Source organism: Phalacrocorax aristotelis, chromosome 17, assembly GCF_949628215.1.
Source record: "Phalacrocorax aristotelis chromosome 17, bGulAri2.1, whole genome shotgun sequence".
In the NCBI taxonomy this organism is placed as follows: Eukaryota; Metazoa; Chordata; class Aves; order Suliformes; family Phalacrocoracidae; genus Phalacrocorax; species Phalacrocorax aristotelis.
In genome coordinates this window covers 6,101,977-6,128,672 of record NC_134292.1, presented here as the reverse complement: position 1 = coordinate 6,128,672, position 26,696 = coordinate 6,101,977, and the positions used below count along the sequence as shown (strand labels likewise).

The 26,696-nt window shown below is 61.0% G+C and overlaps 3 protein-coding genes across 7 annotated transcripts; 2 read left to right on the top strand and 1 right to left on the bottom strand.

Annotated features, from left to right (window-relative positions):
- The first annotated feature begins 644 nt into the window (after positions 1-644).
- Positions 645-8,920, top strand: CDK9 (cyclin dependent kinase 9). The gene is made up of 7 exons (XM_075112085.1): positions 645-788; positions 2,145-2,226; positions 3,093-3,183; positions 5,116-5,282; positions 5,479-5,650; positions 5,727-5,875; positions 7,102-8,920. Exons 1-7 carry the CDS (start codon positions 697-699, stop codon positions 7,465-7,467), a joined length of 1,119 nt encoding a protein of 372 aa, XP_074968186.1. The 5' UTR covers positions 645-696; the 3' UTR covers positions 7,468-8,920.
- On the top strand, positions 8,680-14,925 carry FPGS (folylpolyglutamate synthase). 5 transcript variants are annotated; one of them, XM_075112083.1, is made up of 15 exons: positions 8,680-8,766; positions 11,024-11,152; positions 11,255-11,308; positions 11,419-11,483; positions 11,563-11,677; positions 11,797-11,874; positions 12,169-12,230; positions 12,330-12,432; positions 12,519-12,596; positions 12,666-12,813; positions 12,893-12,991; positions 13,187-13,337; positions 13,436-13,511; positions 13,847-13,913; positions 14,009-14,925. In XM_075112083.1, the coding sequence occupies exons 1-15, from the start codon at positions 8,746-8,748 to the stop codon at positions 14,434-14,436; spliced, it is 1,674 nt and encodes a 557-aa protein (XP_074968184.1). In that variant the 5' UTR covers positions 8,680-8,745; the 3' UTR covers positions 14,437-14,925. The 5 variants fall into 5 exon arrangements, with proteins under 5 accessions (XP_074968184.1, XP_074968180.1, XP_074968179.1 ...); XM_075112079.1 differs by lacking the exon at positions 8,680-8,766 and adding an exon at positions 9,642-9,748; XM_075112078.1 differs by lacking the exon at positions 8,680-8,766 and adding an exon at positions 10,123-10,414.
- On the bottom strand, positions 14,769-26,324 carry ENG (endoglin). The gene is made up of 15 exons (XM_075112084.1): positions 26,135-26,324; positions 21,943-22,100; positions 19,671-19,805; positions 18,911-19,073; positions 18,555-18,711; positions 18,187-18,319; positions 17,766-17,940; positions 17,532-17,674; positions 17,261-17,398; positions 16,920-16,964; positions 16,692-16,802; positions 16,355-16,600; positions 16,072-16,135; positions 15,870-15,971; positions 14,769-15,426 (listed from the first exon to the last, which is right to left on the bottom strand). The coding sequence occupies exons 1-15, from the start codon at positions 26,190-26,192 to the stop codon at positions 15,308-15,310; spliced, it is 1,947 nt and encodes a 648-aa protein (XP_074968185.1). The 5' UTR covers positions 26,193-26,324; the 3' UTR covers positions 14,769-15,307.
- Positions 26,325-26,696: the final 372 nt, after the last annotated feature.

The following is a 26,696-nucleotide window of genomic DNA, read 5'->3' as shown; positions in this document are numbered from 1 at the left end:
TGGCCCTGCTGTCCCCTGCTCCTGGGGAGCACCTGGTGGTTCCCGTGGCTGGGGCGCTGGCAGCCATCTCCACTCCCACTCTTGGACACCAGTTTCAAACAACCCCAAACCAGGCTGTTCTGCACCCAAATGTGGGCATTTCCAGGGGGATGGTGTCCCCAGTTGGGCACATTTCTGCCAGTGAGGCAGGAACTGGGGGTCCCACTGGCACCAGGCCCTGGTGTCCTCCTGCCCCGGCCATGGGGTCCCCTCACCACCGCCCCCACTTCAGAGCCAGGGAGCAGAAGTGTCATTAAGTCTCTGATGCATTTAAGCACGCAGGGGACACGGTAACATGCTGTTGGGCCACCAGCAGCAGGGGCTGCTTGGTGCCCTGGGCACGGAGGGATGTGGGTGACAGTGGGGGGCACGGAGCTGCTTCCTTGAAGATGCTGGGGCACAGACATGGGTACGGTCTGGGGTGGCTCACGGCGGGGCGGGGGGCCAGCCGCGGCGGCGGCGGGGTGCTGGGGGCAGCCGCCCGAACCGCTCAGCCGGGGATCCCGAAGGAGTGACAGGGGTGACAACATGGCCGCCGACGGAGGACTACAACTCCCAGGAGGCTATGCGGGGAGGCGTCAGGGGCGAGAAGCGGAAGGGGCGGAGCGCGCAGCGGAAGGGGCGGAGCGCGCCCCTGCAGCCCCGGCGGCGGCCGGCATGGCCAAGCAGTACGACATGGTGGAGTGTCCCTTCTGCGACGAGGTCTCCAAGTACGAGAAGCTCGCCAAGATCGGGCAGGGCACCTTCGGGTGAGCGTCCTGTCGGCCCCGGCCTGCCCCGCCCTCGGGCCTGCTGCCCGGTCCGGCCCCTCAGCCCCGCCCGGCCTAGGCCGGGCGCCCCTTCCCCCGCCACCTCTTTGGGGTCGGCCTGGCCCCTGGTATCCCGAAGAAAAGGGAATTTTCTTCTGAGCAATACCAACGAACCACGTGAGCCCGGCAAAACAGAGTGTGGCGGCCAGAGAAGGGAACCGAGAGAGAGGGAAGCGCTTGTTTTACGACTGTATCCTTGAGGATTGCTGAGAGACTGGCAGAAGGGAATGGGGATGCTGAGCGCTGGGTGATAAACTGTATAGTCAGGGAGAACAACTAATTGGGGTGTCGATAAGGACTAAAACCAAGTGTTCTTTAGGTGAACTGTCCTCATTATATGACACCCACAGGCCAGAACCACCCCTCCCCCCCTTATAAGCCCCTCACTCTCTGAGCATGCGTGGTAAATTTAAAGGGAGCTGTGCCTTTAAGGTGAAGTGAGAAAGAAACTAACCAAATATTAGCCAGTGGTGTGGGAATATTGGCTGTGACTGACACATTTAACTGTATAAATACCTCGTAGTGTCTCGGTGCAGGGCGCTGGCTTTGGGCAGTTACCCCCCAGCACCCACCTTTGCACAAAAATGAATAAAACACCTCCTCCTTTTGCGTGGTTCAGTGTTTTGCACCCCGGGTAAACAAACCAGCTTTTCAGGAAAACACCCCTGATCCCTCTTTCTCCCACCCCGAGGCCCCACGCTCTGTCCCAGGCTCTGGCAGAGAAGAGTTACCGTGGAGACAGGGTGGGGACCTGTAACATTGCCCAGAACATACAACTTTGCCCAAAGTCCTTGTGAGGCTGTGGGAGCTCTGGGTTGGCTCAGCTAGTCCTGAGGGTATTTGGTCCAAATGGGATGTGTCTGGGCAGGTTAGTGGCTCAGCACAGAGCTGTCTGTACAGGGCTCTAGCATGTCTTGTTTGGTCTTGTTGCTGGCCAGGAGCATCTGGCTCCTTCCAACTTTTCTTCTATTAACTTTTCTTCCAAGTTACTAGTGATAGGATGAGAGGAAATGGCCTCAAGCTGCGTTGCGGGCGGGGGTTAGATTGGATATTAGAGAAAATGTCTTCACTGAAAGAGTGGTCAGGCACTGGAACAGGCTGCCCAGAGAGTGGAGTCACCATCCCTGGGGGTGTTAAAAAAACACATAGATGTGGCACTTCAGGTCATGGATTAGGAGGCCTGGGGGTGTTGGGGTGACAGTTGGACTTGATGATCTTAGAAGTCTTTTCCAACCTTAATGATTCTATGTTTCCCTTCTTCCTTGTGCTGCTCACAATTTCTTTCTGTTTTCACAGGGAAGTTTTCAAAGCCAAACATCGTCAGACGGGCAAGAAAGTAGCGTTGAAGAAAGTGTTGATGGAAAATGAGAAGGAGGGGGTAAGCTTGGGAGCGTGGCTGGGCTGTGTTTGGGAAGGTTTGGATTGGGGGGGTTCATAGGTGAAAGCTGTGGGCTTTGGGGTGGCAGGGATATGTTTTTGCTCTGTTCCTTAACAATATTTACCACGATAACATGCCAGATCTTCAGCCTGTAAGGGTGTGGACAGGATCACAACCCTGTGGACTTTTTCCTCTCTCACGGATGCTATGATAATGTTGGGTCTTGTGGTTGCCCTGCCAAAGTGTACGGCCTGTTATCACCTTCTCAGCTGCAAAGGCACGTGGTGGCAGTGTAGTGCAGTAGCTGTGTGGTGACCGGGCTGTGCAGGACAGCTGCTGGGAGGTGACGCTGCCCTCGTGTTCCTCCTCCTGTGCAAAACCCCATCTGCCCTGGCGCAGGGCTCCATGCTGGCTGTCCTTCGTGGAGGAACTGGGTAACTTGTGAAAGGCACATGCTCAGGGGTGTGCAGAGATGGGACAAAGTGAGGAGGGAGTAATAGCGTAAACAGCACAGGCAGCAGCTGAGGAGGCCCCTCTGCAGCTTGAGCTAGGCTGTACCACGTCCTGTTACAAACCTGCAAGGTGAGGAGAGGAGGGAGGGGTGTCTGCATGCCGGCACCACCCAAATGCTTCTGTATCGTGGCAGAATCTCTCTCACCCATGGTGGCCTGATGAATTTTGGCAATCGCATTGTTGGTGTTCTGTTTTAAGGCTCTGATTGCCCTTCAGTGACTTGTCCTGGTACTGCTTGAGCAGGTCCCCTGCCAAGCTGCTGCAGTCACATCTGTCTTCTTCTCTAGGCAGAGGTGACCTGGTCTCCTGCGCTCCTAATCCCTGTTGTCTTGTCTTCTTTTTCTTCTTTACAGTTCCCCATCACAGCCTTGCGAGAGATCAAAATCCTCCAGTTGCTCAAACATGAGAACGTGGTGAACCTCATTGAAATCTGCAGGACCAAAGGTAGCTTGCAGGTGTCTCTTTTACCCTGGCTGTCAGTTTTCTCTCTTCCCTCCTTCACCACTAAGCCGGCTGGTATTTTGTGCTGGGAGTGGGCCCCTCTAGCTGAGCACGGGCCTCTGTTCCTGCCTGTGATGTGGGGTGATTATATACTCATCTTGGAAAAAAGTTTCTAAATGAGTTAGGATGCTGCTGCAGCCTGGCTGGGAAAAGTTGTTGTCAGCCCTGCTAGGATATGCTTGTGCCATGACAGTGAATCCTGCCCGTCTTGGAAAACTGTCTGAGGGGCTTTAAATAAACCAGTGCCAGACAGACTTTGAAGCAGAGGGTTCCCAGCCTGGAGCTGACCTTGTGGTTGCGCGCATCCGGTTCCCTGTCAGGAGCTGGAGCCGTCCCTCTCAGTTTGCTTATGCCGGTTTGTGGCAGCTCCGAGCTGATGACACAGCTCTGGCTGGAGATTCACTCGGTGTCTCTTTCTGTGGGTGACAGTAATTGCTCGTGCTGTGAGGGCTGTGACTCCACACGGGGCGGTTCCTATGAACGAAGTTCAGGGTGAGCTGTGCTTCCACCTTTCACAGCGTGCCTCTGCTGTGTGACTGGCATGCTCAGCGCACCTGGCCTGGCTCTGCTTCTGGCATAAATACTTGCTTGTTTTTATATATCATTCTCTTATATGGATTTGTACTGGAAAAACAGTTCTGAAAATGAGAGCTGATGTTAAAGCCTGCCATCCTCTAGTCATTTGTTTCAGTTAAATAAAAATGAAAGTGGCATGTACCTGGTGATGGTGTTTTAAAAAAAGTCCAGTCACTGAACTGGTAGAAATCCCTGGCCCAGGACTGGGAGCTTGAAGTTACTCCAGTATTCCACTGTGTATAGATTATTGTCTGAACACGTACAAGTAGAAACATTGACAACAAGTTAATTTTTAATTCATTGTGTGATTAAAGAAGTTGTGATGATTGCGTGTCTGGCATACCTAAGGTAAATATTTTTGTAGACATGTCAACTGTTTGGCTTCTGTTTGAATTCCAGTTTTCAGCTGAAATCCACCTTTACCTCAGTTACCAGTAAAGTAGAAACATTGCATTTACTGTTCTCAAACTTGAAGCTTTTCTCTTTTTACGTTGGATAGGTGCCGTAAAGGCTATATCCACGTAAGGAACTGCAAACCTAGTCTAGCTGGCAGAGGAGAGTGGTGTGTTTCCGTGGGGGCTGAGCTTAGCTGTCATTTTCTGGTTGGAGTTGCTGATCAGCAGGTTTTGCTGATTACCGCTGATGAGAATCAGCCTTTCTTTTTAACAATGTTTTTCATGTGTGCTCTAGGAACATGATTGAAATCAGTTGCTTCATTTGAGGTTTTCTGTTGTTGACTTCAAATCGCAATTGGAGTTGGAGTTTTAAATCACTTTGAAACAGATCAGTCCATTTTCATAGATGCTGTTTGAGGTTGCAGAAAACCTAATTTTCTAATGTTATATTAGACAGATTTTCTCTGTTTCTGCATTTTTCCTGGGGCTGTCTTTGCAGGTGCCGTCTCTATCACTGATGCAATCAGTGATAGTGCTCGGCTGGCAGCTAGCAGTATGTGCACCTACCGGCTACAACTTGCAGGGAGAAAACCCCACAGGCGGTACATGCACAGAACAACATAAGATGAAGCTTTCAAAGATTTTCATGCCCTTTCCTTGCCTGTCCAACGATATTCACTAATCTGAGCCTCATCCCCTGTTCTTCCATTGCTAGTTGTGCTGTGTTAGCACCTCTTTATGAAGGATCTTGTGATCTGCAGGCTGTCTCTGCTTCTCTGTGTTGCTGTGCCCTGAGGTTTTGTCTGGTGAGCGTTGTATGTGCAGCAGAGTGGCTGGAGGGCAGGAGGAGCTGTGACAGGGCTAAGGGTCCCTCGCTGACAGTCCCTCCTTGCCTCTCCTGTAGCCTCTCCATACAACCGCTGCAAGGGCAGTATCTACCTTGTGTTTGACTTCTGCGAGCATGACCTGGCTGGCCTTCTCAGCAATGCCCACGTCAAGTTCACGCTCTCAGAGATCAAGAAAGTTATGCAGATGCTATTGAATGGACTTTACTACATCCACAGGAACAAGGTAATGGGCCAGATCTGTGCTGTGCTCTGAGGTCACCCTGCTCTCTGTGGCCTTGCAAGGAGCAGGTGTCTTGGCACAGGCTGGAGGGAAGTCCTTCCTTGTCTTCCACCTCCAGAGTCTGAATGCCCTGCTGGCACCCGGCTCACCACGGAGGATATCTTAATAGTTTAACCTTTTGATGTCTATCCTCGTACAGATCTTGCATCGAGACATGAAAGCTGCGAATGTCCTGATCACACGGGATGGAGTCCTGAAGCTTGCGGACTTTGGGCTGGCTCGAGCTTTCAGCCTGGCTAAGAACAGCCAGCCAAACCGCTACACCAACCGGGTGGTGACTCTGTGGTATCGACCACCAGAGCTGCTCCTAGGTAGGAGGTTATGGGCTCTGCTGGCTTCTCTGCCCTTCTTGTTCCCTCGGGTGACTAACGTGACATCTCTGTTTAGGGGAGCGGGACTACGGTCCGCCCATTGACCTCTGGGGTGGAGGCTGCATCATGGCAGAGATGTGGACCCGCAGCCCCATCATGCAGGGGAACACAGAGCAGCACCAGCTCACCCTCATCAGCCAGCTCTGCGGATCCATCACTCCGGAGGTGAGGGCAAGAGCGTGGGCAAGCTGCAGAAGGCTGGAGGAGAGCTGCAGAGCAGGTGGTGTGGGCAGGGTCTGGGACCAGGCACTCCTGGGCCTCTTCCCTGTCCTGTGTGCTGGCTGCTGCACCTTCCTGGCACTGAAGTGTGTCCGCTGCTGGCAGGGAGGTTGGGGAGACTCCTGTAAATGCTGTTTGCCTCCTGGGAGCCAAGTGCTCAGTGGGACACTGCGCTTTCCTTGCTGCTCTGTGTAAACTACAGCTGTCATGTTCCTTGTGCTCAGCCTCCTAAGGAGAAGAGGGTGAACTTGGCCTCCCAGATCTCCTTTGGGAGGGGCAAGTCGTGTCCTTGTTTTTGAGCACAGAGAGGATGCTGTCTGCGACGAATGTGAAAGAACAGAACATTACGTGTAGGAATCTTTTCTAGCCTGTGTTTGGGGGTTGTCTCTCAGATGAACACCCTCTGGATTTCTTCTTAAAGATGATTTTTTTTGTTCTGTTGTGCAAAGCACTTGTGCTGCTCACCTTGAAAAGCCTCTTTAATTCTGACTTGTGATTTGTGGCATCAGCTGGGCCCTGGTGTGAGCACTCAGACCTTTCCCAGCTCCTTATTTAGCAGGAGCTTGTCCTGCCCTCTCGTGGGGGGTCAAGCTGAGGGATCTCAGCCAGGGCTGTAATCTAGGGAGTGCCATAGGCAGGCAGTTGTGCAGGCAGCTGCAGAGGCCTGATGCCTCTGTTACATACATTATGTACATATACTGAAGGTGCTTTGTTCTGTACATAAATACCTGCTGTGGTCTCCCAGATCAGGGCCGAGGTAAGTGCTGGTGATCGCAGCTTTGCTTTCTAAGGATAAAGCGTACCACATACGTCCAAGTTGTTAGGTAGCAATAAGTTTTGTCATTTTACCTTTCTGGATGTAGCTGGCCTGAGCTGTGCTCTCCAGTAGTTCTTTCATGGGAGAACCAGAAATCTTGGAGCATCCTGCATGCCGTTCCCATACCAGGAGGACTCTGTCTTGACTTGTCCACGTGTCTGCAGGCTTTAATTCACTCTTTAGTGCCTCCTTCATGTTGTGGGAACAAGGTCTGCTGGCTTGGAGGTTATAAAATAGTATTGTTCTCTCAGCCGACCTCGCCCTGGTTTCCCTGAGGGTGTTACCATCAAAAATGGCTTATCCTCTCCTCTCTGTAACTATTTCTTTCCAACCTTCCTTTCCTGCCCCTTCCCAGGTTTGGCCAAATGTGGATAAATACGAGCTGTACCAGAAGCTGGATCTCCCCAAGGGCCAGAAGCGCAAGGTGAAGGATCGCCTGAAAGCCTACGTTAAAGACCCCTATGCACTCGACCTCATCGACAAGCTGCTGGTGCTGGATCCTGCCCAGCGGATCGACAGTGATGACGCGTTGAACCATGACTTCTTCTGGTCAGATCCCATGCCCTCGGACCTCAAAAACATGCTGTCCACCCACAACCAGTCCATGTTCGAGTACCTGGCCCCACCACGCAGGAGGGGTGGGCACATGCCCCAGCAGCCAGCTAACCAAGGCAGGAACCCAGCCGCCACCAACCAGACTGAATTCGACAGGGTGTTTTGAGCAGGGGCTTCCCCAGCGGGGTCCCAGCTGGACTGCTCCGCCGGTTGCATTGAGCGGGGATGTCCCGGTGAGGTCTTTCCGTCTGGGAAAGGATTTTCTTCAAGGTGAAGTGCCTGCTGGCTTTAACCGAGCTCTGCCATCTCCTCTCTTCATGCAGCAGCTCACCCACCGCGGAGCTGCATGACTGGGGAGGTGACACCTGTGAGCCCAGGGTTGTTTCTCTGCGGCTTTGGCACAAAGCCTGTGTTCCCCTGCAGCAGTCTGTATTAGTTACATTAATCTTGTGGATCAATTGTTATGGACCTGGCGATGGAGAAAGTGGCTGTGTCAGTGCTGGGGCTCTTGGCAAACAGTGCTGTCACCACCAGGACTGGGAGTAGCTGCCCTGGTCCAAACTGGGCCCTGCTGGGAGATGTCTCATCTCTCTTGGGTGGTCATAGCTCCTGCACAGACTATCCTTTGAACACTGAAGCATTGATGTAGGACGAGGCAGGTGCTCCTGAGTAATGTGGAGGTGTCCTGGGGAAGGCAGAGTCACTCAAGACAGCATGACTAACTCTCACTGGAGTTTGGGCTCTAGCCTAGAAAGGGGCTTACTAGGCGAGCTAGAGGGGTGGCTGGCAGAGCTGGTTGCTCCATACAGCCAGGATTTACAGTGGGAATCACTGGTCTCTGTAACAGCACGCAGCGTCCTTGCTTTCTTTACTGCAAACTGCAATTAGGAGTCTTGTCGGACACGCTCAGCCTGCTGCGTGCTTTCCTTGTCGCGCTAGCTGCGGCAGGAGTTTGGATGGGGAAGGGAATTGCAAGTGCTGGGCTCAGCCTTGGGTGAGACCTGCCATCCCACTGTCTGCAGGGGTTTCACGATGGCATGGCAGCGCTGGGAATGCTGTGCTGGGAGCAGGGTGACTCTTTAAACACTTGCATGTCCACTCCTCTGTCTTGGAGCTCTTTGCACGAGTCTAGAGCAAGACCGCTGCCTTCCCCAGATGCACCGAACAGCCCAAGCGAGTGCTCCTTCACAGCCTACTGCAGCGGAGCCGCTTGCTGAACACTTTGTCTTCCATGGCTGTAGCCGCAGCTGGCCGTCTTGTCGGTGAGCCCCATGGATCCCAAGACCTTCAGACAAATAATGTGTACAAAATGCAGTGGGGATAACCTTTGGCATTTGATAGGTTGTCTGTTAACTAGGCTAATGGCAAAAGGCATGTCGGTAGCATAAGGTCTCAGGGGAGGAAGCGGTGGTGAGTGGGGCCGTTCTCAGGACAAAAAGTGAGGATGAAAGAGGACGTGTACAAGGTAAATCTCTTTTGGTGCGGGGCTCTGAAACAGTGCCTGGTTGGTGGGGGGACTTGGTTTCTTTGGGAAAAATTAAGTTGATAGCAAGCAATAAGCCAGATGACCTCTGCCGGTTGTGAATAAACATGATCCTGTCCCAAACATCTGGTTTTAACCTTGTGTCATTCTTTTGCTTAAATGGAGAAAGCAGCCAGAGAGCTGTGAAATGGTGCCTCTGTGATCTGTGAGAATGGGTGCCCAGGTTTGGGTTCTGACAGCGTAAGTCCCCTTGCTGCTGCTCCCGTCCTGGGGGTCCCTGGCTCTGTCTGCCCTGGGGCTGTTAACGGGAGGGAGGAAGGCTCCGTGCGGTTAAGTGCTGTGGTGGATTAATGCAGCAGCACGGGTGGCAGGAGCAGAGGAGGGAACTGGGTGTACTGGGTGAGGGTGGTTCTGTGGCACCTGCCTGGCTGGGAGCTGGAGAGGCCTGGGGGGGCCCTGTGCCCCAGAGCAGCCCCTTGTGCCCCTACCTTGGGCTGTGTGAGGCAGGTGGGGGCCGGGGCTGCACCGCTGGGCTCTGGCTCCACCGGGCTGGCGTGCTGAGAAACCCCAAGCCGGGATGGGCTCGGTGCTGCGCCCAACCCCTCCGCCTGGCCGAGGGCGGCGGCCGGGGGCTCCCCCAGTGCCTCTCCCGCGGGTGGCTCCGCGGGAAGAGGAAGGGTCCCCGCCCAGCCGCCCTCCTCCTCACCCTCAGTGCCCCTGGCAAAGATGGCGTGTGTGTCCCCCCGACGTGGCGGCGTGCTGCCCGTTGCAAAGATGGCGGCGGGGCGGGGCGGTCCCGTCCCGGGTGGCGGGGCGGGGCTCCCGGCGGCAGGCGCGCGGGGCTGCGGGGCGAGGCGGGATGGTGTGGCGGGGGCTGCGCGCGCTGCGCGGGGCGCTACGGGCTCCCGCCTCCGGGCGCCAGTTCAGCACGCGGCCGGCGCGCGCCCCCGCCATGGACTACCAGGTACTGAACGCGCTGCGGCGGGGCCTGGGGCCGTGCGGGAGGGTCGGGGCTGCGCGCCGGGGCCCGGGGCATCCTACCTAGCCGGGAGGCGGAGGGCGGCGGCGGCCGGTGGGTCCTGGGTCCCCCGCACCGGGGGTCCCTTCCCAAACCACTGGCCTGCGGGCTCTGGGATGGGCGGGGGGGCACGGGGCCGGGAGAGCGGGACACCGAGCCCCCCTCCCCGCCCCGCCTGCTGGGCACCGAGCCCCCCCTCCCCCGCCTGCTGGGCACCGAGCCCCCCCCCATCCCGCCCCGCCTGCTGGGCCGCCCCTTTCCCGGTGGCCGCGGGCCGCTCCTCACCACGTCGCCGTTCTTTTCGCTGGGGACAGCCGGTGCCTGACCGTCAGCCCGCAAAACTCCGACCCCCGTGGCAGCACCCCAGGGTGACCACGGTCCGCAGCGGGAGCCAGTCCAACAGCCATGGCGCGTCCCGGGCGGAGGTTGGGGCGTCCCGGGCACACACGGCTGCCTGGCATCGTGGGGACGACGGCGGTCCCCAGGCTGGGGGACGGTGCGGAGCCCCTCCGGGATGCGGGAGCTGTCCTGCCGCTGCCCCGCGCTCACCGGAGCCGGAAGCGCCACCAGTGCCCGCGCTGCTGTCTGCTGGGTCAGGGTCCGGCTGCTGGGGTAGGGTGTCCCCACTCTGGGGACATGGGCTTGTCCCATACCAGCTCCCTGTTACAGCACTGAGCCGTGCCAGGGCCAGGCCTGCATCCCCCTGGCGCGGGTTCGGAGGGTCGGTGGCACCCCTGACCCCTGGCAGCAGCCGTGGCCGTGCAGCTGGGTTGTCCCACGTGCGCGGTGCAGGTGCAGCACCGCTGCTTCCTTTGCACCTCACTAAACACGAGCGGGGCGGGCAGGTAGGCGCTGGAGCACCGCCCGCTCGTGCCCGCGGGCGGCCTTGTCCCGCCATGGCGGGGGTGGGTGCCGGCTGCTGGGCTGCCCTGTGCCTCCCCACGGGGCCGAGGGGCGGGCTCCCCCCGCCGATAAGTAGCCCGTCCCCGCAGTGTCCCTGCGACAGGCTCTGGCGCTGCCGGCACGTCCCAACAGGGCCATGGCAGAGGAGGTGCTGCCGGCATGGGCGGCTATGGGCACCGCTGAGGGGACCGAGCCCGACGGGGTGGGCTGGGGTGCGGTGGGCACAGGGCGGGCTGGCCCCCAGGGCCGTGGTGGTGGTCGCAGCCCTGAGGCCATGGTGATGGGTGCCATCCTGACCACCCCCGGGTATCTTTCCAGGATGCCATCCGGACCCTCAACACCCTGCAGACCAACGCTAGCTACCTGGAGCAGGTGAAGCGGGAGCGTGGTGACCCCCAGGCCCAGCTGGAAGCCATGCGGGGCTTTTTGGAGAGGAGCGGGCTGAAGGTGAGGGGGGTGTCCCTGCCCCCTCCCCCCCTCCCAGCACCAGTGCCACCGTTCTAGGCACTGGTGCCGTGGGGGTCTCACAGGGTGGTTGACCTCTGGCAGGTCGAGGACCTGGATCGACTGAACATCATCCACGTCACAGGGACGAAGGGCAAGGTAAGGTGGGCGGGCGGTGCCGCGGGGGCTTGGGGGGACAAAGAGGGACGCCGGCGTCTCTGGCTCCATTTGCCCTGCTGCGGGGGTGTTGAATGCTGCTGTCTCCCCAGGGCTCGGCATGTGCCTTTACCGAGTGCATCCTCCGCAGCTATGGGCTGAAGACAGGCTTTTACAGGTAGGCAGAGGGGTCAGGAGGGTTTGGGGGGACTGGTGGCACCATGCCTGACTGTGCCCCCGTCGCTCTGCCCCTCCAGCTCCCCTCACCTGGTGCAGGTGCGCGAGCGGATCCGTATCAACGGGCAGCCCATCAGTAAAGAGCTCTTCAGCAAGTACTTTTGGCTTGTGTACAACCGCCTGGAGGAGACCAAGGTGGGGGCGGCGGGGCTCGGGGCGGGTGCTCGCCTCCTCGGGGACCCACCCCCAGTGCCGGCTGGGGATACCCTGTGCCATCCCCTGTGCCATCCCCTTACACCCGCTCTGCCTGGCAGGACCCAGCACATGCCAGCATGCCAGCATACTTCCGCTTCCTCACCATCATGGCCTTCCATGTCTTCCTGCAGGAGAAGGTAGGTGGTGGTGGCCTCCAGCTGTGATGGGGATGTCAGGTTGGTGGGGACCTTGGGGAGGCAGGGACACAGGGTCCAGCCCCAATTTGGGGCATAACTTGCATTGTTCAGGCTGTCATGGGTGTAAGTGGGGGTGCTGTGCCAGGTGGATGGTACCCCCACGAGTGGGGTGTGTGTTCAGGCATGGGTTGGGAGGGGTGGTGGCGGGGACCTGGCCCCACCGACATTTCCAAATCCATGGGGGCGCATGCTGCTCGTGGCCCTGTGATGGCTCCAGTGTCCCTGTGTCACCAGGTTGACCTAGCAGTGGTGGAAGTTGGCATTGGTGGCGCCTATGACTGCACTAACATCATCAGGTAGGAGCTGGTGGGCCTGAGCCTGTCCCCTGGGGCTGCCAGTGCCTGGTGTCCCCACAGCAGGGGGACAGCGGGGACACTGCCACACTGTGTCTCCAGGGCGCCGGTGGTGTGTGGGGTCTCCTCCCTGGGCATTGACCACACCAGCATCCTGGGCGACACCATGGAGAAGATCGCCTGGCAGAAGGGTGGCATTTTTAAGGTAGGGACACCCGGTCCTCGCCCCTTTTGTGGTTTCAGGGTGGCCCTGAGCAGCCCCATGGCCCTGAGCACCTCTGTCCTTCACAGCCTGGTGTGCCAGCGTTCACTGTGGCACAGCCGGAGCGGCCACTGGAGGTGCTGAGGGACCGAGCCCAGGAGCTGGGGGTGAGTTGGGTGGCAGGAGGGTGGTTGGGGGTACCCTGTGGCAGGGGGCTCAGCATTGTCTCCCTGCAGTGTCCCCTCTACCTCTGCCCAGAGTTGGACAACTTTGAGGGGGACCACCAGGTGCTGGAGCTGGGGCTGGCGGGTACCCACCAGCGCTCCAACGCCGCCCTGGCCTTGCAGCTGGCACGGACCTGGCTGCAGCGCCGCGGCTGCTGGGGTAAGGCACGGGGATGGGGACTGGAGGGTCAGACCCTGCCGTGGCCCCCAGGGTCTTAGCGGGGTGCCTGTCCCCCCAGGTCTTGGGGAGCTGAAGGAGGTGCCACCAGGTGCCGAGCTGGTGGGGAGGCCAGTGCCGCTGGCGCCTGCCTTTCGACCCACCGATGCCATGATCCAAGGTACAGTATGGCTGGGCCAGGACCACCCCCCACCATGTTGCAGGGCTCGGGGGGTGCTATGCTGGGCCCCCAGCCAGTGCTGTCTATGCTGGAGGGCGCATCCTGGCGGCCCACCCCACATTTCATGCCTGTGGGGCTCCTGGTGCTAGAGGAGATTGTGGGGGTCCCAGCTACGCCCTGTGCCCCCTTCCCCAGGCCTGCGGGACACAGAGTGGCTGGGCCGGACCCAGGTGCTACCCCGCGGCCCCGTGACATGGTACCTCGATGGAGCCCACACCACCAGCAGCATCCAGGCCTGCGTCCGCTGGTTCCGCCAGGCTGCCCTCAACCAGGACAAGCCCCATGAGTAAGGAGGGGATGTGAGGTGGGGGACACACGGCAGGGTGCAGTGGTGGTGCTGGGGGTCCCCGTGGGGCATGGGCCACCCGCCCTTTCTCCCTGCAGTGGCTCCGAGGTGCGTGTGCTGCTCTTCAATGTCACGGGGGACCGGGACACGGCGGCGCTGCTCAAGCTGCTGGTGGTGAGGTTTGGGGTGGATGTGGGGTGGGGGTGTCACTGGGCCCCAATGCCTACCTAGGTTCTCTGCCTGTGCTGGGACCCACTTTGCTGTGGGTGCAGGGAGCCACAAGGTGGAGCTGATGTCCTGTGCTGTCTGCCCACTCTGCTGGCCCCGGTTGTATCCCACCTCTGGTGCCCCCACAAGGGTCTCGCAGCCCCGGGTGCAGGGGGGGACTTTGATCACCCACTCTCTGGACCAAACCCACGTAGCCCCACTGGTGTGGGACTGGTCCCAGTGGAAATCCCATGGGTGGGTCCTAAGGGCTCCCTCAGCGCTTACCCCCAGTCTCCCCACAGCCCTGCCACTTCGACTATGCTGTCTTCTGCCCCAACTTCACAGAGGTGTCAATGGCTAGCAACATGGGTGAGTGCCGGGGAGCCGGGGTCTCCCCCGGTCCCCCATCCCTGACACCTCCCCGGCCCCCTCTAATCCCTGACCCCCATCCCCATCCTTCCTAGACCAGCAAAACTTCAATGTGACGCTGGAGAACGCCCTGACCCGCTGCCTGGAGAACCAGCGGACGTGGACCCGTCTGCTGGAGGAGAAGGGGGGGCAGGACCCCTGGCTCCCGGCACCACTGCGGGTGGGGGGGCTGCTGCAGCCAGCCCCCGCCCGAGGGACCCTCCTCCTGGTCCCCCCGGCCCCACGACCCCTCAATTCCCCAGCCCTCGTCTTCCCCTGCCTGGCCCAGGCACTGCGGTGGGTGGCACAGGGCCGGGACCCCCAGCTGGCAGCACCCACTGCCACAGGGGCTCACCCCCACCCTGCTGCCAGCAGTGGGGCCGTGCTGCTGCGGGAGGCGGCTGCTGTCCGTGTCCTGGTCACCGGCAGCCTGCACTTGGTTGGGGGGGTCCTCCGGCTACTTGACCCTGCACTCTCCCAGTAATGGGCGGGGGACATGGCTTTGCATCTCTTTTTACTTGAAGCACCGGTTCTGCTCCCAGTGATGCTCGGAGGTGGCCAGGGGAGGTTGTGGGACCCCCAAGCCATCCCAGTTCGGACCTTTTCACCCCAGTGCCTTTTGCCTGTGCCCCCTCAGGGGCACTGACCATGGGGGGGATGCTCCTGGCCCCCAGCTCACACTGGTGAGACCAAGTGGGGGAGCCCTTGGGCTCTGGGGGGGCTGCCCTAGGCTGTGCCAGGGTCCTGGTGCCCAGTGGGGTGGCCAGTTCTGGGGGCAAAGTGAGTGAGAGCCCCAAGCTGCAGCAAGGCTCAGCATCAGTGTGTGACTAATTTAATGTAGGGAAGATTTTTATTATTATTAATAAGAGTTTGTAACTTGGTTGGGGAGCTGGGGGGGATGGTTTCTGCCCATTGCTCTGTGGTGGGGCGGCAGCCTCGCACCCCCTCCCCAATAAACTTCTTGCTGCTTCCAGTGGTGCCTGCTGCATTCTTGGGGGGATACGGGAGGGGTGCAGAGGTCACCCCAAGTGCTGAGGCATGTCCTAGGGATGCCCACTTTTGCCCCCCCCCCATTTGATGGGGAACCTTGTGGGGGTTTTGGCAATAGCTGCTCTCTCCACCTCCCTGGTGCACCCAGCAGCAGGGGACCCCGGGGGCGGTTGCAGGGTGCCCTCCTCCCCCCCCCCCCGCAGCATTGGCTGTCCTCAGGGGGCCAAAGCATTCACTGAATGAGTAACGGAGGCCCCCCCGGGCTTGGCCTGAGATTTGGGGCAAAAAAACAGCTTAATGGGGCCAGGGTGGGTCCCCAAGTCTGACAGCCAGAGGCTGGGCGGGCTCCAGGGGTCCCAGGGAGGTCAAGCCATGCTGCTGGTGGAGCAGGGGGTGCTCTGGGTGCTGCCGATGCTGTGGTTGGTGCTGCTGCTCTCTGAGGCTGGCGCTGTGCTGGAAACTGGCTGCAGTTTGGAGATGGGACCTGGCTCATGCCACCCACCACAGGGCCGGGAGGAGAAACACCAAGGGGAAATCAGACTGAGGGCGGCTGGCAGTGGCCATGGGTTGTCCCCATGGGACCTTCTGGCCCCCATGCACGAACCCTCCCAGATCGTTCCCCAGCCAGCCCCTGAGCCCCCAGGATGGAGATAGGCTTGGGGAACCATGGTGGCACCAGGAACAGGAGGGAGGGCAGGTGATGGGGGGACCCCAGGGCAGTAGGGGGGACCCTGGGGAGCTGTGGCTACCCTGAGTAGGGTTATTCCCCTCTGGCAGTGCCAGGAGGGCTGTACAGATGGCGGTGATGCAGCAGCCTGGTCCCTGGATAACCTGGGGACCTTGGCCAGGGGACTTTGGGCCGGGGGGAATGTGTGTGCCCTCCCCTCCATCCTACCATGGCGGTCCCCAGGGGCAGTGGATACTCACGGGTGTGCGAGTAGATGTACCAGAGCCCAGCAGTGAGAAGCGCCCCGATCAGGAAGGCACCGAAGGTGATGCCCAGGACAGCAGCCAGCCCTAGCCCGCGGTCTGTGGGAGGACAAGGCTGTCAGCACTGCCATGCTGGGTGAGATCTCCCCACTCCCCACCCCCATTCCTCCACCAGCCCCCTCCCCTGCCCCAAACTCACTGTTGGGCGGCTGCCAGCCATCCTTCACCATCACCTCCAGGACCTTTTCAAAGATGGTGTCGTTCTGCAGAAGTGGAGGTTGGGGTGAGAAGAGGGGAGACTTGTACCCTGGCAGGGGGCAAGGTCTGGGATCCCCCAGGCTCTTTGGGGACCAGGGATACTGCTCCTGGATGGGCTCTGCCACCCGGCAATGCAGGACAAACCTGCCAGGCTGCCACTGCTGATGGTGGGGACCAGCATGGTGGCATCACAGGGTGGGGGGGGGGGTGCGACTCACACTGACCTGCAAGCCGGCCTTGCACTTGAGGGCGGCAGAGAAGGGGACACGCCCACTCTCGGGGATGGCGTAGGTGAAGCGGAAGCGCCAGACCTTCCTCCCACGGCTGCTGGGGGGGCCCTCCAGCACGGCCACCCCCGCGCCATGGGCCTCGCCACCCTGCACCAGCAGCACCGGCTCCCGCCCCGGCGCCACCAGCCAGCACTCCTTCAGCTGCAGGTCGTCCGGGTGGTCCTCCCACCGCATGGACGCCTGCCATCGGGGGACACACACTGTCAGGGTCACCAGCCCGGGGATGGCTGGACTTCCCCCACCAGTCCAGGCACCGAGCCGGTGGTGGTACCTGCACAAAGGCCTCCTTGTTGACCTCCAGCTCCATCTGGGGCGCCTCGAAGGCAGCAGTGGGGAAGAGGCGCAGGAAGAGCTCCCGCGGGATCTTGCACTGGAAAGCCACCTGCAAGGGGGGATGCTGCTGAGCCCACCACCACCCCCTGGCACCCAGCCAGACGTGGCACTGGCACCTTTCCCCCATGGCCCCACCCCCAGGACCACTGGGAAACCTGGTTCTTACCCGCACACTCTGGAGCGCTGTGCCCTTGGCCAGGTTGAGGATGAGCTGCGAGAAGGTGGGGAAGTTTGGGTCAGCCAAGTAGTAGTCCCTGTTGCTGGGATCTGTTTTCCCCACTGGGATGGGGCCTACTGTGGAGTGGGATGGGGGTCCCACCCACACCCCCCTACCCCTCTGCCAGCACCCAGACACAGCAGCAGAGCTCAGCCCTGGGTTGTAGCAGGATGTTTCCAACCATGCAAAAGTAAGGCGGTCACAGTGGATAAGCCCCACCAGGCATCACTGAAGCCCCTATGAGGCATCAGTGGGGCTGGGGGCAGCACCCTGGATGTCTCCTCCCTCACCTCATTGTTGGCATGGCCCCTGCCCTCCAGCGAGGTGCCGCAGTGGCTGAGGGGGGTTTTCAGCATGAAGTGAGTGGCATTTTTCTCTGCCTGGCAGCTGATGTCCCGCAGGGTGATGTTCACCACGTCTTTGATGGGCTGGAAGAAAAGCACCTGGTGGTCACCCACTGGCTGGGGACAGCCCCTTGCCACTCACCCCAAGCACCCAGAGCAGGATGTGACCCCCCGCAATGACGCTGGCAGGCATCAGGACCCCTACACCCCCCCTTACCTCCAGGTGGGATCTGGCAATGACAATCTCCATGGTTTCATCTGTGCACTTCCAGGGCTTGAGCATGAGCAGCAGTGAATGGGGCAGTGAGCTGGTGGTGGCGGCTGGGGGGGTGGGTGTCACAGGCACCCTCCTGACTGCCTCTGCAGGACAGGAAGGCGCAAAGGGGGGGGGCTGAGTGGGGGCAGCAGGACCCCCCCATCCCGCCCAGTCCTGGGGTGCTAGGGGCCTCACCATGCTCCTGGATCTCCAGGCTGATGCGGGTGCTGGCGGGGATGGCAGAGTAGGAGGCAATGACACTGCAGTTCTTCTCGAACGCTTTGGCGACAAGGCCCCACTCTGTGTCAGGCAGGCGCTCCCCAGGGAGCAGCAGCGAGGAGATGGGCGCGATCTTGTAGTTCCCAGAGACCTACGGGGAGCAGGGGGCAGTGCAGCGGGGGGCTGAGCGGGGATGGGGACAGCTGGGGGTGCTCAAGGCAGGGATGACTTCTGGGTTTGTCCCTGTTAGGAGGGCTTGCAGCGAGGGGGTTGCCACCTTCCCATGCCCAATGTCTCCAGGTGCCCTCCTGCCACCCTCCCCATCTGCATCTCTTGGGCATCTGGCAGCCCCCATGGGGGGGGACAGTGGGGACACACACATCCTGCTCAGCCCTACCAGGAACTGGATGTGGCAGTTGTTGACAGAGAGGGACCACGTGAGGTTAGCCCGGCTTTGCAGGATGAGGATCTGGTTGCTCATGGCTCTCTCGGGACAGCTCAGGGACAGGTTCACCTCCGTGATGGGGGAGCTGCAAAAACACAAGATTCCCCACCGCCCAGCATCAGCATCCCACGCTGGCAGGTCCTGTACCCGCTTTGGGATGGGGGTGTGTGTGGTCTGCCTATGAGACAGCCCAACCCCTTGCTGAGCATCCCCAAGCATGTGCCACCACCTTTCCCACCACCTGTCCCACCGCCTATCCCACCGCCTGTCCCATTGACCCCTCCACCCCCAGGGGTCCCACCGCCAGCACTGGGTCGTACCTGGGCTCGGGCTGCAGGCGGATGATGTGGGCGACTCTGGTGCTCTGGGCATCCCTGCGCGAGCAGCCCTTCACCCCATGGAAGAAGACCTCAGTCTCGAGGTGCAGCATGGCATCGAAGTGCTCCTGGGGGATGCAGTCTAGGGGGCTGCTGGCATCTGTGGAGGTGGGGGGAGGGTCACCCAAGCCAAACCAGGCTCAGTGAGTGGGGAGATGCTTGGGGCCAGGGGCATCGGTCCCCATAGCATCTCCCCTGGGACTGTGCTTCACCCCAGCAGGTTGTCACCCTTTGGGAGCAGGAGGAGCATCGCTGCCTACCCCAGCCTCCGCCCAGCACCAGCCCCCAGCCCCACGCACCTTCTCCCAGGCGGAGCTGGACCCAGCGGGGGTCCCACAGCTCGCTGTAGGACGTGATGCCCCTGTAGGTGTCCCGAGCCCAGGCCAGCAGCTGCACGTCACCGGTGGCTGCAGGCAGCTTGGGGCCCAGTGCTATGGTGGTGTCTGGGCTGAGGCGGGCATCCTGCAGGGCAAGCAGCAGCCTGAGCTGGGGTTGGGGGGGACAAGGTGTGCCCATCCCCAGTGCCGGCTGGTGGTGGGAAAGTGTGGAAAGACTTTCCCCTGGTGTGAAGGATGTGGGTGTAAAGCTAAGCAAGGCTCCTGGGAGTCCCAGCTCCATCGTGGCTGCGGGTCACCCTGGATGAATGGGGGTTTCTGGGGCCACGGGCTGGGAGTGGTGTAGGCAGCCAGCAGCAGGCAGAGAACTCGGCCCACTTTATTATTAGCCACAAACAAAGCAAGAGGTTTATTTTGCTAACAAAGCGCCCAGCCCCGGCTCAGCTCACTGGAGCCAAACCCCATCCCTGACCTTCCTCCCGCCGGCTGGAGGAAACGGGAGCTTTTTCCAGCCCTATGCGTCATTCCCTGCCCGGCCAGCCCCGCGCTTAGTGCCGCCAGCAGTGGCCAGGCGCGTCCCCTCCTCCCTGGGGCACTATGAGCACCATCTCCAGGGATGGGGGGCACCATTCTCTTCCAGGGACACCCTCCCAAACATCTCTGGGGATGGCCCCAGCCCTGCTGTCCGCCAGCGTTGCTCCTGGCGCAGGGCTGCGACACTCACAGTGCGGATGAGCAGGTCCGGGCATTGGGAGGTGATGGTGGCTGAGCAGTGGGAGCACAGGAGGACAAGCACGGCCGGCCGGGAGCAGCCACCAGCTCGTGGTGTGATGGACACCTTCAGTGGTAAAGCAGATACCTGGAGGGGTGGAATGGGAGAGTGTCATCACCACAGCCAGCGAGACCCAATTGCTGTCACCTCCCTAGCTGCTCCCTGGCCACCCCACTTGTTCCCAGAGTCAGAGGCAGCAGGGAGAGCCCTCGGGCTGCCCCTAAGCACAAACCAGGCAGGAGACAGCTGTGGCTGGGTTTAGGGGGCAGGCTGCGGGATGCAGAGATGCCACGTGGATATGTACCCAAACCAGGGGAGGAAACACCCCCTGGCTTCCCCAAGCAAGGAACCTGGGCATCCTCACCTTGGCGACAGTGGCATCCCCACACTGCAGTCCAGAGCACCCCCATACTGGGGTCTAGGCAGCCCCCTTGGGGACTGGGTCATCCTTGCATCTCACAACTGGGTAATCTCTGCACTGGGCACCAGGGTATCACCCCACTGTGGACTGGGGTGTCCCCACACCAGAGACTGGCATGTCCCCACACTGGTGGCTGGGGCATCCCCACACCAGCGACCAGAGCATCCTCACATCGAGGGCTGGAGCATTCCCCACACTGGAGCCAGCCATCCCCACTGTAGGTAGCAGGGTGTCCCGCACTGAAGACTGGAGCATCCCTACCCTGGGCATCGGGACATCCCCCTGTGGGTTTCCCAGCCCCATCCCAGCACTGTGCTGCTGCTTGGACCGGCAGCACAAGTATGGAGGAATGCTGGGGGCACAGTGGTAGCACACAACGCTCCCTGTGGCTGGCACTGCCTGGTGGCCTCCAGCCGGAAACCTGGACGGGGAAGCCGAAATGCCAGGTGCTAAGTTTGGCAATTGTTGCCTGAATCACTGCTTGCAAAGTGCTGAGCCAGGTGGCAGGCAGGGAAAACCAGCCAGGGACCGGGGGGGGAGGCAGCCACCAGCGCTGGGCACGGGGCCGGTGGGACAGGGCCATGGGCATCCCGGCCTGGCTGTGGCCCCATGGCAAGCGTGGGTGGCCGGGGACCCCGGGTGGCCCCGGGCGTCGAGGAGGAGCCGGCGGCTGTTTTTCCTGCCGCGTGTTTTGCGGCGCTCCATTGTTCAGCTGCGCGAGCGGTGGGAGCCTCGTCACTGCCCCGCCGCCGCCTTTCAGGTTTTTTTTCTTTTTCTTTTTCTTTTTTTTTTTTTGCATCGTGGGGATCTGCTTATAGAAAGTGGCTTCCAGTAATTCTTCTATAAGTGGAGCCACGTCCCTGCCCGGCTCCCCCTGCACGCCACAGGGCTTGGTGCTGCAGCCGTGACATCAGTGCGTGTCTCCTGCCACTGCTGGTGACAACCCTGGGGCACCCCCAGCCCTGATGCTTATCCATGTGCTGGGGTGCCAGGACCCTGTCACACTGGGCTGAGGCAGAGGGGCCCTTGCAAAATCCACCCTCCCCAGTGGCTCCCAGCATGACTCCCACCTCCCCCTGAAAAGCAGAACTGGGAGAGCTGGGAGGTGACGGCAGGGGCAGTGTGGCGCCGGGCAGCCCAGGGCTGGGCCAAAATCGGGTGTTGGGTTTGCCGGGGCCCAGCTAGCACGAGGGGAGCTGGGCTGTCCTGCAGAGCAGCCGTGCAAACCTATGTGCTGGTGCAAACCCACCCAACAATGCCAACTGGTACCAGCACCAGCTGGGGATGCATCCCCATCCCTGTGCCTGTCCTCGCCTGAAAGATGCCTGGGGCACCCTCAATGCGGTTATTGTCCCTTGGCAGGCTGGGCCAACACTGGCAGCCAGGTTTCCACTTGCTTGGCCGCCTTCAACTGATGTGCTTCCCTCCATCCTTCCTTCCATTACTCCTTGCATCCCTCCCTCCCTGGTGTGGTCCCCATTGGGTGCCCAAGGCTCTGTCCTGCTCTTAAGCTGTAACCAGGCTACCTCCCCAGGGAAGTAGGGTTTCCTGGGACATGCTGTACAGGGACAGCCCTGGCACCATGGGCTGTTAGAGAAGTTGCCTCTAAAGACTTTAAATTCCCATTGGTGCAAGAGATACCCGCAGCTGTGCTGGGAGGGGAAGCTCAGTGAAGGCGCCGTGGAAGAGGTTAATTTGGGTCCTCTCACTGCGCCTGAGTTAGAGGAAATGGTTTCGACCATTGGGACACCCTGCCTGGGGGGCCAGTGCCGGGGTGACAGTGCCGGGACACCACTCACTCACCTTGGACCACTTGACACTGAGGACATGGACTTCATGGCTGGTGCCCATGGAGCCACTGCTGACACAGCCCCGTGGCACCGTGCTGGTGGCATAGGACAGGGTGATGGGTGGCTCCTCCGTCACTGGCTGCAGGTCGCAGCCTTCGGCTCTCCCGGGGTCTGGGTGGAAAACAAGAGACTGTCAGTCCCTGCCGCACGGACGTGGGGTGACATGACATGGGGGGACATGACGTGGGAAGGAGCTGCATTGCAACGCCAGCCCCGGCGCCGGCCCGCGCCCCCGGCATGGCGTCACCACGGCCCCACCGCCGGCACAGAGCCCACGGGACCATCTGCTACGTGTTTGCTCGAGGCTCGTCTGCCGCCGCTGGCCCCCAGCGCAATCACGTTAATGACCCGCGGATCCGGGCTGGAAAAAATCTGCTGTCCTTGCTCGGCACTGCCGCGTGCCAAAACTCGCGCCCGGCTGCCCCGAACGCTCGGGCAGTGGCGGAAGCCCCCCCGCGTCCCCCGTGCCTCAGGAAAGCGGGAAGCTCAGGTATCGAAATGGCTGTAAAGCTCATCCTCCGCGGGCGCCGAGGCGTGAGCTTCGCCCCATCCCAAACCCCCCGCGCAGCACACGAGCGAGCGGGGCCGGCAGGCAGCTGCCAAGGGAAATCCTGAATGCAAACAGCCGTTTGAAGGCCTGATCCTGTAAATCCCCGTTTGCCTCAGCCATTTCCTCTGCCCCAGGCAGCCCTGCTGCGGCTGGGCTGTCCTCAAGCTGGCCCCTGTGCCGGGAGGTGTCCTGGGGACCTGCTTGCACCCATGGGTGCCCCTTTGAAAGGGGCTGGGCAGGATGGAGCCCCACAGCCATGGTTGGGGGTTCCCCATGGATAAACGGTGCCTGGGGTACTATGTTTCCTTTGGAGATGGCCACTGAGCTCCATCCCATCCTGTACCATCCTTTTCCATCCCTGGTGGCCCCAGCCACCAGGCTGGGAGGTGACTGGACCCCATGCCAGGGCCACCCAGACACCCCTGTGGGGACCGGGGCCAGATGGCATGATGCTCTGGGCATCAAGACTTCAGGATCTGGCAGCTGACAAAGGGCCACCCATGCCAAGTTGTGCCCATCACGGCATCTCCCTGGCCCATGTCTCACTGTTGTGGTGGCATGGCCATGGCAGTGGGGTCACAGCACAGACCCCCGTGCTGACGCTGCCACAGGCCCACCTATTGTCCGGCGCTTCCTCCCCCCGGCGCGACAGCCGCGCGGCCGGCAGCATCGGGAGGAAGATAAACAGCCGCTTATCTGGGCGCCGCAGGCTGCGTCCCTCTTCCCCTCCACTACTGCCCTGACAGCACCAGGCATGGCCGCATGGCCCCTGGCATCACCAGGCAGAGGATGGGCAGCTCATCACACCTCTGGCAGCATCCTGCAGAGGGTCAGGCAGGGCCAGGGGGCTGTGGCTGGACTCACCCCTGGCACAGGGCAGGGGTGCCAGGGGAGGGGATGCGGGGCAGTGGTGCCAGCCGGGCACCGTCAGCCCCTGGGGAAGGCAGCGGGCTCCAGCATTATGTCAGGATCAGATAAGGGGGCTCAGCTGGGCTGCCCAGGCCCATCAGATAAGGGCACTGTTATTTTTGTACTCCGGGAAAGGGAAAAAAAATAAAAAGGAAGAAAGAAAGAAAATCCACTTTATGTTTTTCCAGCCATCCGCCGCCTTCTTCACTCTGGCATGGCCGAGACCAGGGAGCAGGGAAGGTGCCGCCTCGGCTCCCCAGCAGGTCAGGGGCGGGGGGGGGGGGGGGGCGATGCCTGGCTTTTTGGGAGCAGATCAAAGGCCCGGGTGGAAAGCAACACCCAGGGGTGCCAGGCTGGGGGATGTGGGGCCAGAGTGGCTCTGGCAGTGCAGGATGGCCCATGGGACAGGCAGCGCCACGCTGGCATCCCAGCATCCGGCTGTGCTGCCTCAGAACTTGTGTAACGAGCTGGCCACTCTCAGCTTGTGTCAGGAATGGAGATGGACCCTGTGCTGCAAACTTGTGGGGGGGTTGTGACCCCTCTGAGCCACTGCTGGCTGTTGTATCATGCGGAGGTGGCTTCGGGGCTCAGATAATGGGGCAGATGGGACCAGGCTTTGGGGCTGACACAGGCCATGTCATTCCTGCCCGTCTAAGTCAGCTGGGTGCCGAGCAGCCTCTCCCCAGGGATGGGAGGGGACAACGCAGCACCGTGCTCACCCCATGGGAGCAGCAGCAGTCCCTGCCAGGGGAGCACAAAGCCCCCTGCCCCTGGAAGCCTGCCCATGCCTGTGAAGCCCCCTGGCACTGTGCCCGCCATGGGCACCCCCAGCCCCGCGGGTCCCTGCAGGGGAGAGACAGCAGCCAGACAGGACGCGGTCTCTGTGGCACAGCTGGGCAGGACAGGGACCATATGGCACAGCTATGCAGCATGGGGACCATATAGCACAGCTACATAGGACAGGGGCGATATAGCACAGCTGCATAGGCTGGGGATGGTATGGCATAGATGAATAGGACATGGTCTATATGGAAGAGCTACACAGGACAGGGACCATACAGGCACAGTCTCATACAACAGGAACTGTATAGCTCAGCCACATAGGACAGGGTGTTCATTGCAGTTCCGTAGGACAGGGACCATATGGCACAGCTACATAGGCTAGGGACTCTGTAGCACAGTTAGGATGAGGACTGCATTACACATCTACATAGGACAGGGACAGTATGGCATAGCTATGTAGGATGGGGACCTTATAGCACAGCTAAATAAGGCAGGGACCATATGGCACAGCTACTCGGGGACCATATGGCATAGCTACACAGGACTCAGCCCGTATAGCACACCCATGTAGGAGGGAGACTGTATGGGACAAATACAAAGGACACAGACTGTACAGCACAGCTACATAGGACAGAGATGACATTGCACAGCTGTGTAGGACGGGGACCAAATGGCACAGCTATGTGAAACAGGGACTTTCACCACAGATTGGGAGGACAGGGCCTCTGTGGCACAACTACATAGGGTGCAGCCCATATGGTACAGCTATAGGATGGGGACTGTACAGCACAGCTATAGAAGACACAAACCTTTTGGCACAGCCATAGAACAGGGACTGTACGGCACAGCTACGGAGGGCATGGACCTCGTGGCACAGCTATAGGATGGGGACTGTTTTGCACAGCTAGATAGGACACAGACCTTACTGTACATCCATGTAGGGTGGGGACTGCACAGCACAGCCATAGGTCGGGGACTGTGTGGCACAGCTATGGATGACATGGCCCGTATGGCTCAGCCTCACTGGACAGGGACCACAACCTGGCACAGCTACCGGGCACTGACCAGGGGGTGACAGAAGGTGGGGAGGCCTGGCAGCAGGGACGCCCCAGCAGCACCGACCAACGCTGGTCCCTGAGATGGCCAGGAGGGACCAACCCAGCTGGGACACGCAGTGCCGCCGGCCTCCCTGGGCTGCCGCTGCCTTCCCAGTTCCCTTTCCCTCTGCTGGCAGGTCATGTCCCCATGTTCCCCAGCTACCTGCCCTCCATCTGTCACGGGTGTCCCTGGGCATGTCTCCCCTTGAAATTCCCCCCCTGTAGCTTCGCAGGGACCTGGGCGGGGGCTTTAGTGGTTCCCTGATCAACTGCCAGAGGCGGATGAATCTCCAGCTCCGTCTCCATGGCCCATGTAGGGCTTTACAGGGTTTTTCCCACTCCTTGCCCCCAGCTCCTGGTCAACTCGCACACCCCACAGCACCGGGAGGCCATGGAAGGCACCAGAGACCCACCAAGTGCCGTCACCTCGGTCAGGGTGCAACAGCGGCGCCTTCGACAACCCCAGCCCTGGTGACGCAGCCTGGATTTCGGGGGTCCTGGGAAGCGTCAGGGCTGCGCTGTGTGTGTGTCCCCCCGGGGTCCTTCCCCAGCCCCGGGGCTCTCCCCCAACACCTTCTCTCCCGGGGTGGGGTGGGGGCGGTCCCGGGGGGGGTGGCACAGCCGGGACCCCTTCGGCCATGGACCCGCTGCCCCCTGGGGAGCCAGAGCACCACCCTCCCCAAGCCCGGTCCGCTCCGGGACGGAACCACCGGCGGGTCCCGCAGGCGGTGCCGTCCCGGGTCTCCCATCCCGGAGGTCCCATCCCCGGGGTCCCACGCCGGGGGTGCCCCCCCAACCCCACTCACCCGGGCGGCCGAGCAGAGCCAGCAGCAGGGGCAGGAGCGGGGCGGCGCGGGGGGCCATGTCCGCCTGCGGCCGCTCCCCGGGAGCCAGCGCCGAGTGCCGGGCGGCAGCGGGAGCAGGAAACCGACTCCCTTCGGAGGAGGGTCCGCGGGCGGCGCGGCTCCGCGCCGGGAGGAAATGCCGCTGGCGGCGCTGGGGCCGTGCCGGCGGCGGGGGGGCGGCAGCTGCCCGCAACGAGGGGCGGAGAAGGGGGGAACCCCCCCACGCCGGGAGGCGCCGTGCCTCAGTTTCCCCACAGCGCGGTGCGGGGCATCACCTCCGGAGGGGTGCGCTGGGAGCGCCCCGAGCACTGGCGGGGGGCACAGGGACACGGGGTGGGTGGCCCCAGGGACCCTCCTGGGCTGGCACTGGTGAGCCGAGGGGTGGAACACAGGGGTTTGGAATTGCTCAGGTGCGCTGTGCCCCCCCCCCCCCCAATCCACCAACATATTCTGCTGTAGCACAGCCAGCACAGCGAGGAGGGGCTGTCCCACGGCAATGGGGATGGGGCAGCCCCAGGCGATG

Bases quoted from the DNA above. Each gene is read 5' to 3' on its own strand.
- CDK9 (XM_075112085.1), top strand. From the start codon at position 697: ATGGCCAAGCAGTACGACATGGTGGAGTGTCCCTTCTGCGACGAGGTC. The intron at 3,184-5,115 runs GTAGCTTGCAGG...CCTCTCCTGTAG, and splicing joins TGAAATCTGCAGGACCAAAG to CCTCTCCATACAACCGCTGC. The intron at 5,651-5,726 runs GTAGGAGGTTAT...ATCTCTGTTTAG, and splicing joins ACCACCAGAGCTGCTCCTAG to GGGAGCGGGACTACGGTCCG.
- FPGS (XM_075112078.1), top strand. From the start codon at position 10,208: ATGGCGCGTCCCGGGCGGAGGTTGGGGCGTCCCGGGCACACACGGCTG. The intron at 11,484-11,562 runs GTAGGCAGAGGG...CTGCCCCTCCAG, and splicing joins CTGAAGACAGGCTTTTACAG to CTCCCCTCACCTGGTGCAGG. The intron at 12,231-12,329 runs GTAGGAGCTGGT...CTGTGTCTCCAG, and splicing joins GACTGCACTAACATCATCAG to GGCGCCGGTGGTGTGTGGGG.
- ENG (XM_075112084.1), bottom strand. From the start codon at position 26,192: ATGGCCCCCCGCGCCGCCCCGCTCCTGCCCCTGCTGCTGGCTCTGCTC. The intron at 17,675-17,765 runs GTGAGGCCCCTA...CCTGTCCTGCAG, and splicing joins CCTGGAGATCCAGGAGCATG to AGGCAGTCAGGAGGGTGCCT. The intron at 16,803-16,919 runs GTAAGAACCAGG...CCCCCCTTGCAG, and splicing joins CAGCGCTCCAGAGTGTGCGG to GTGGCTTTCCAGTGCAAGAT.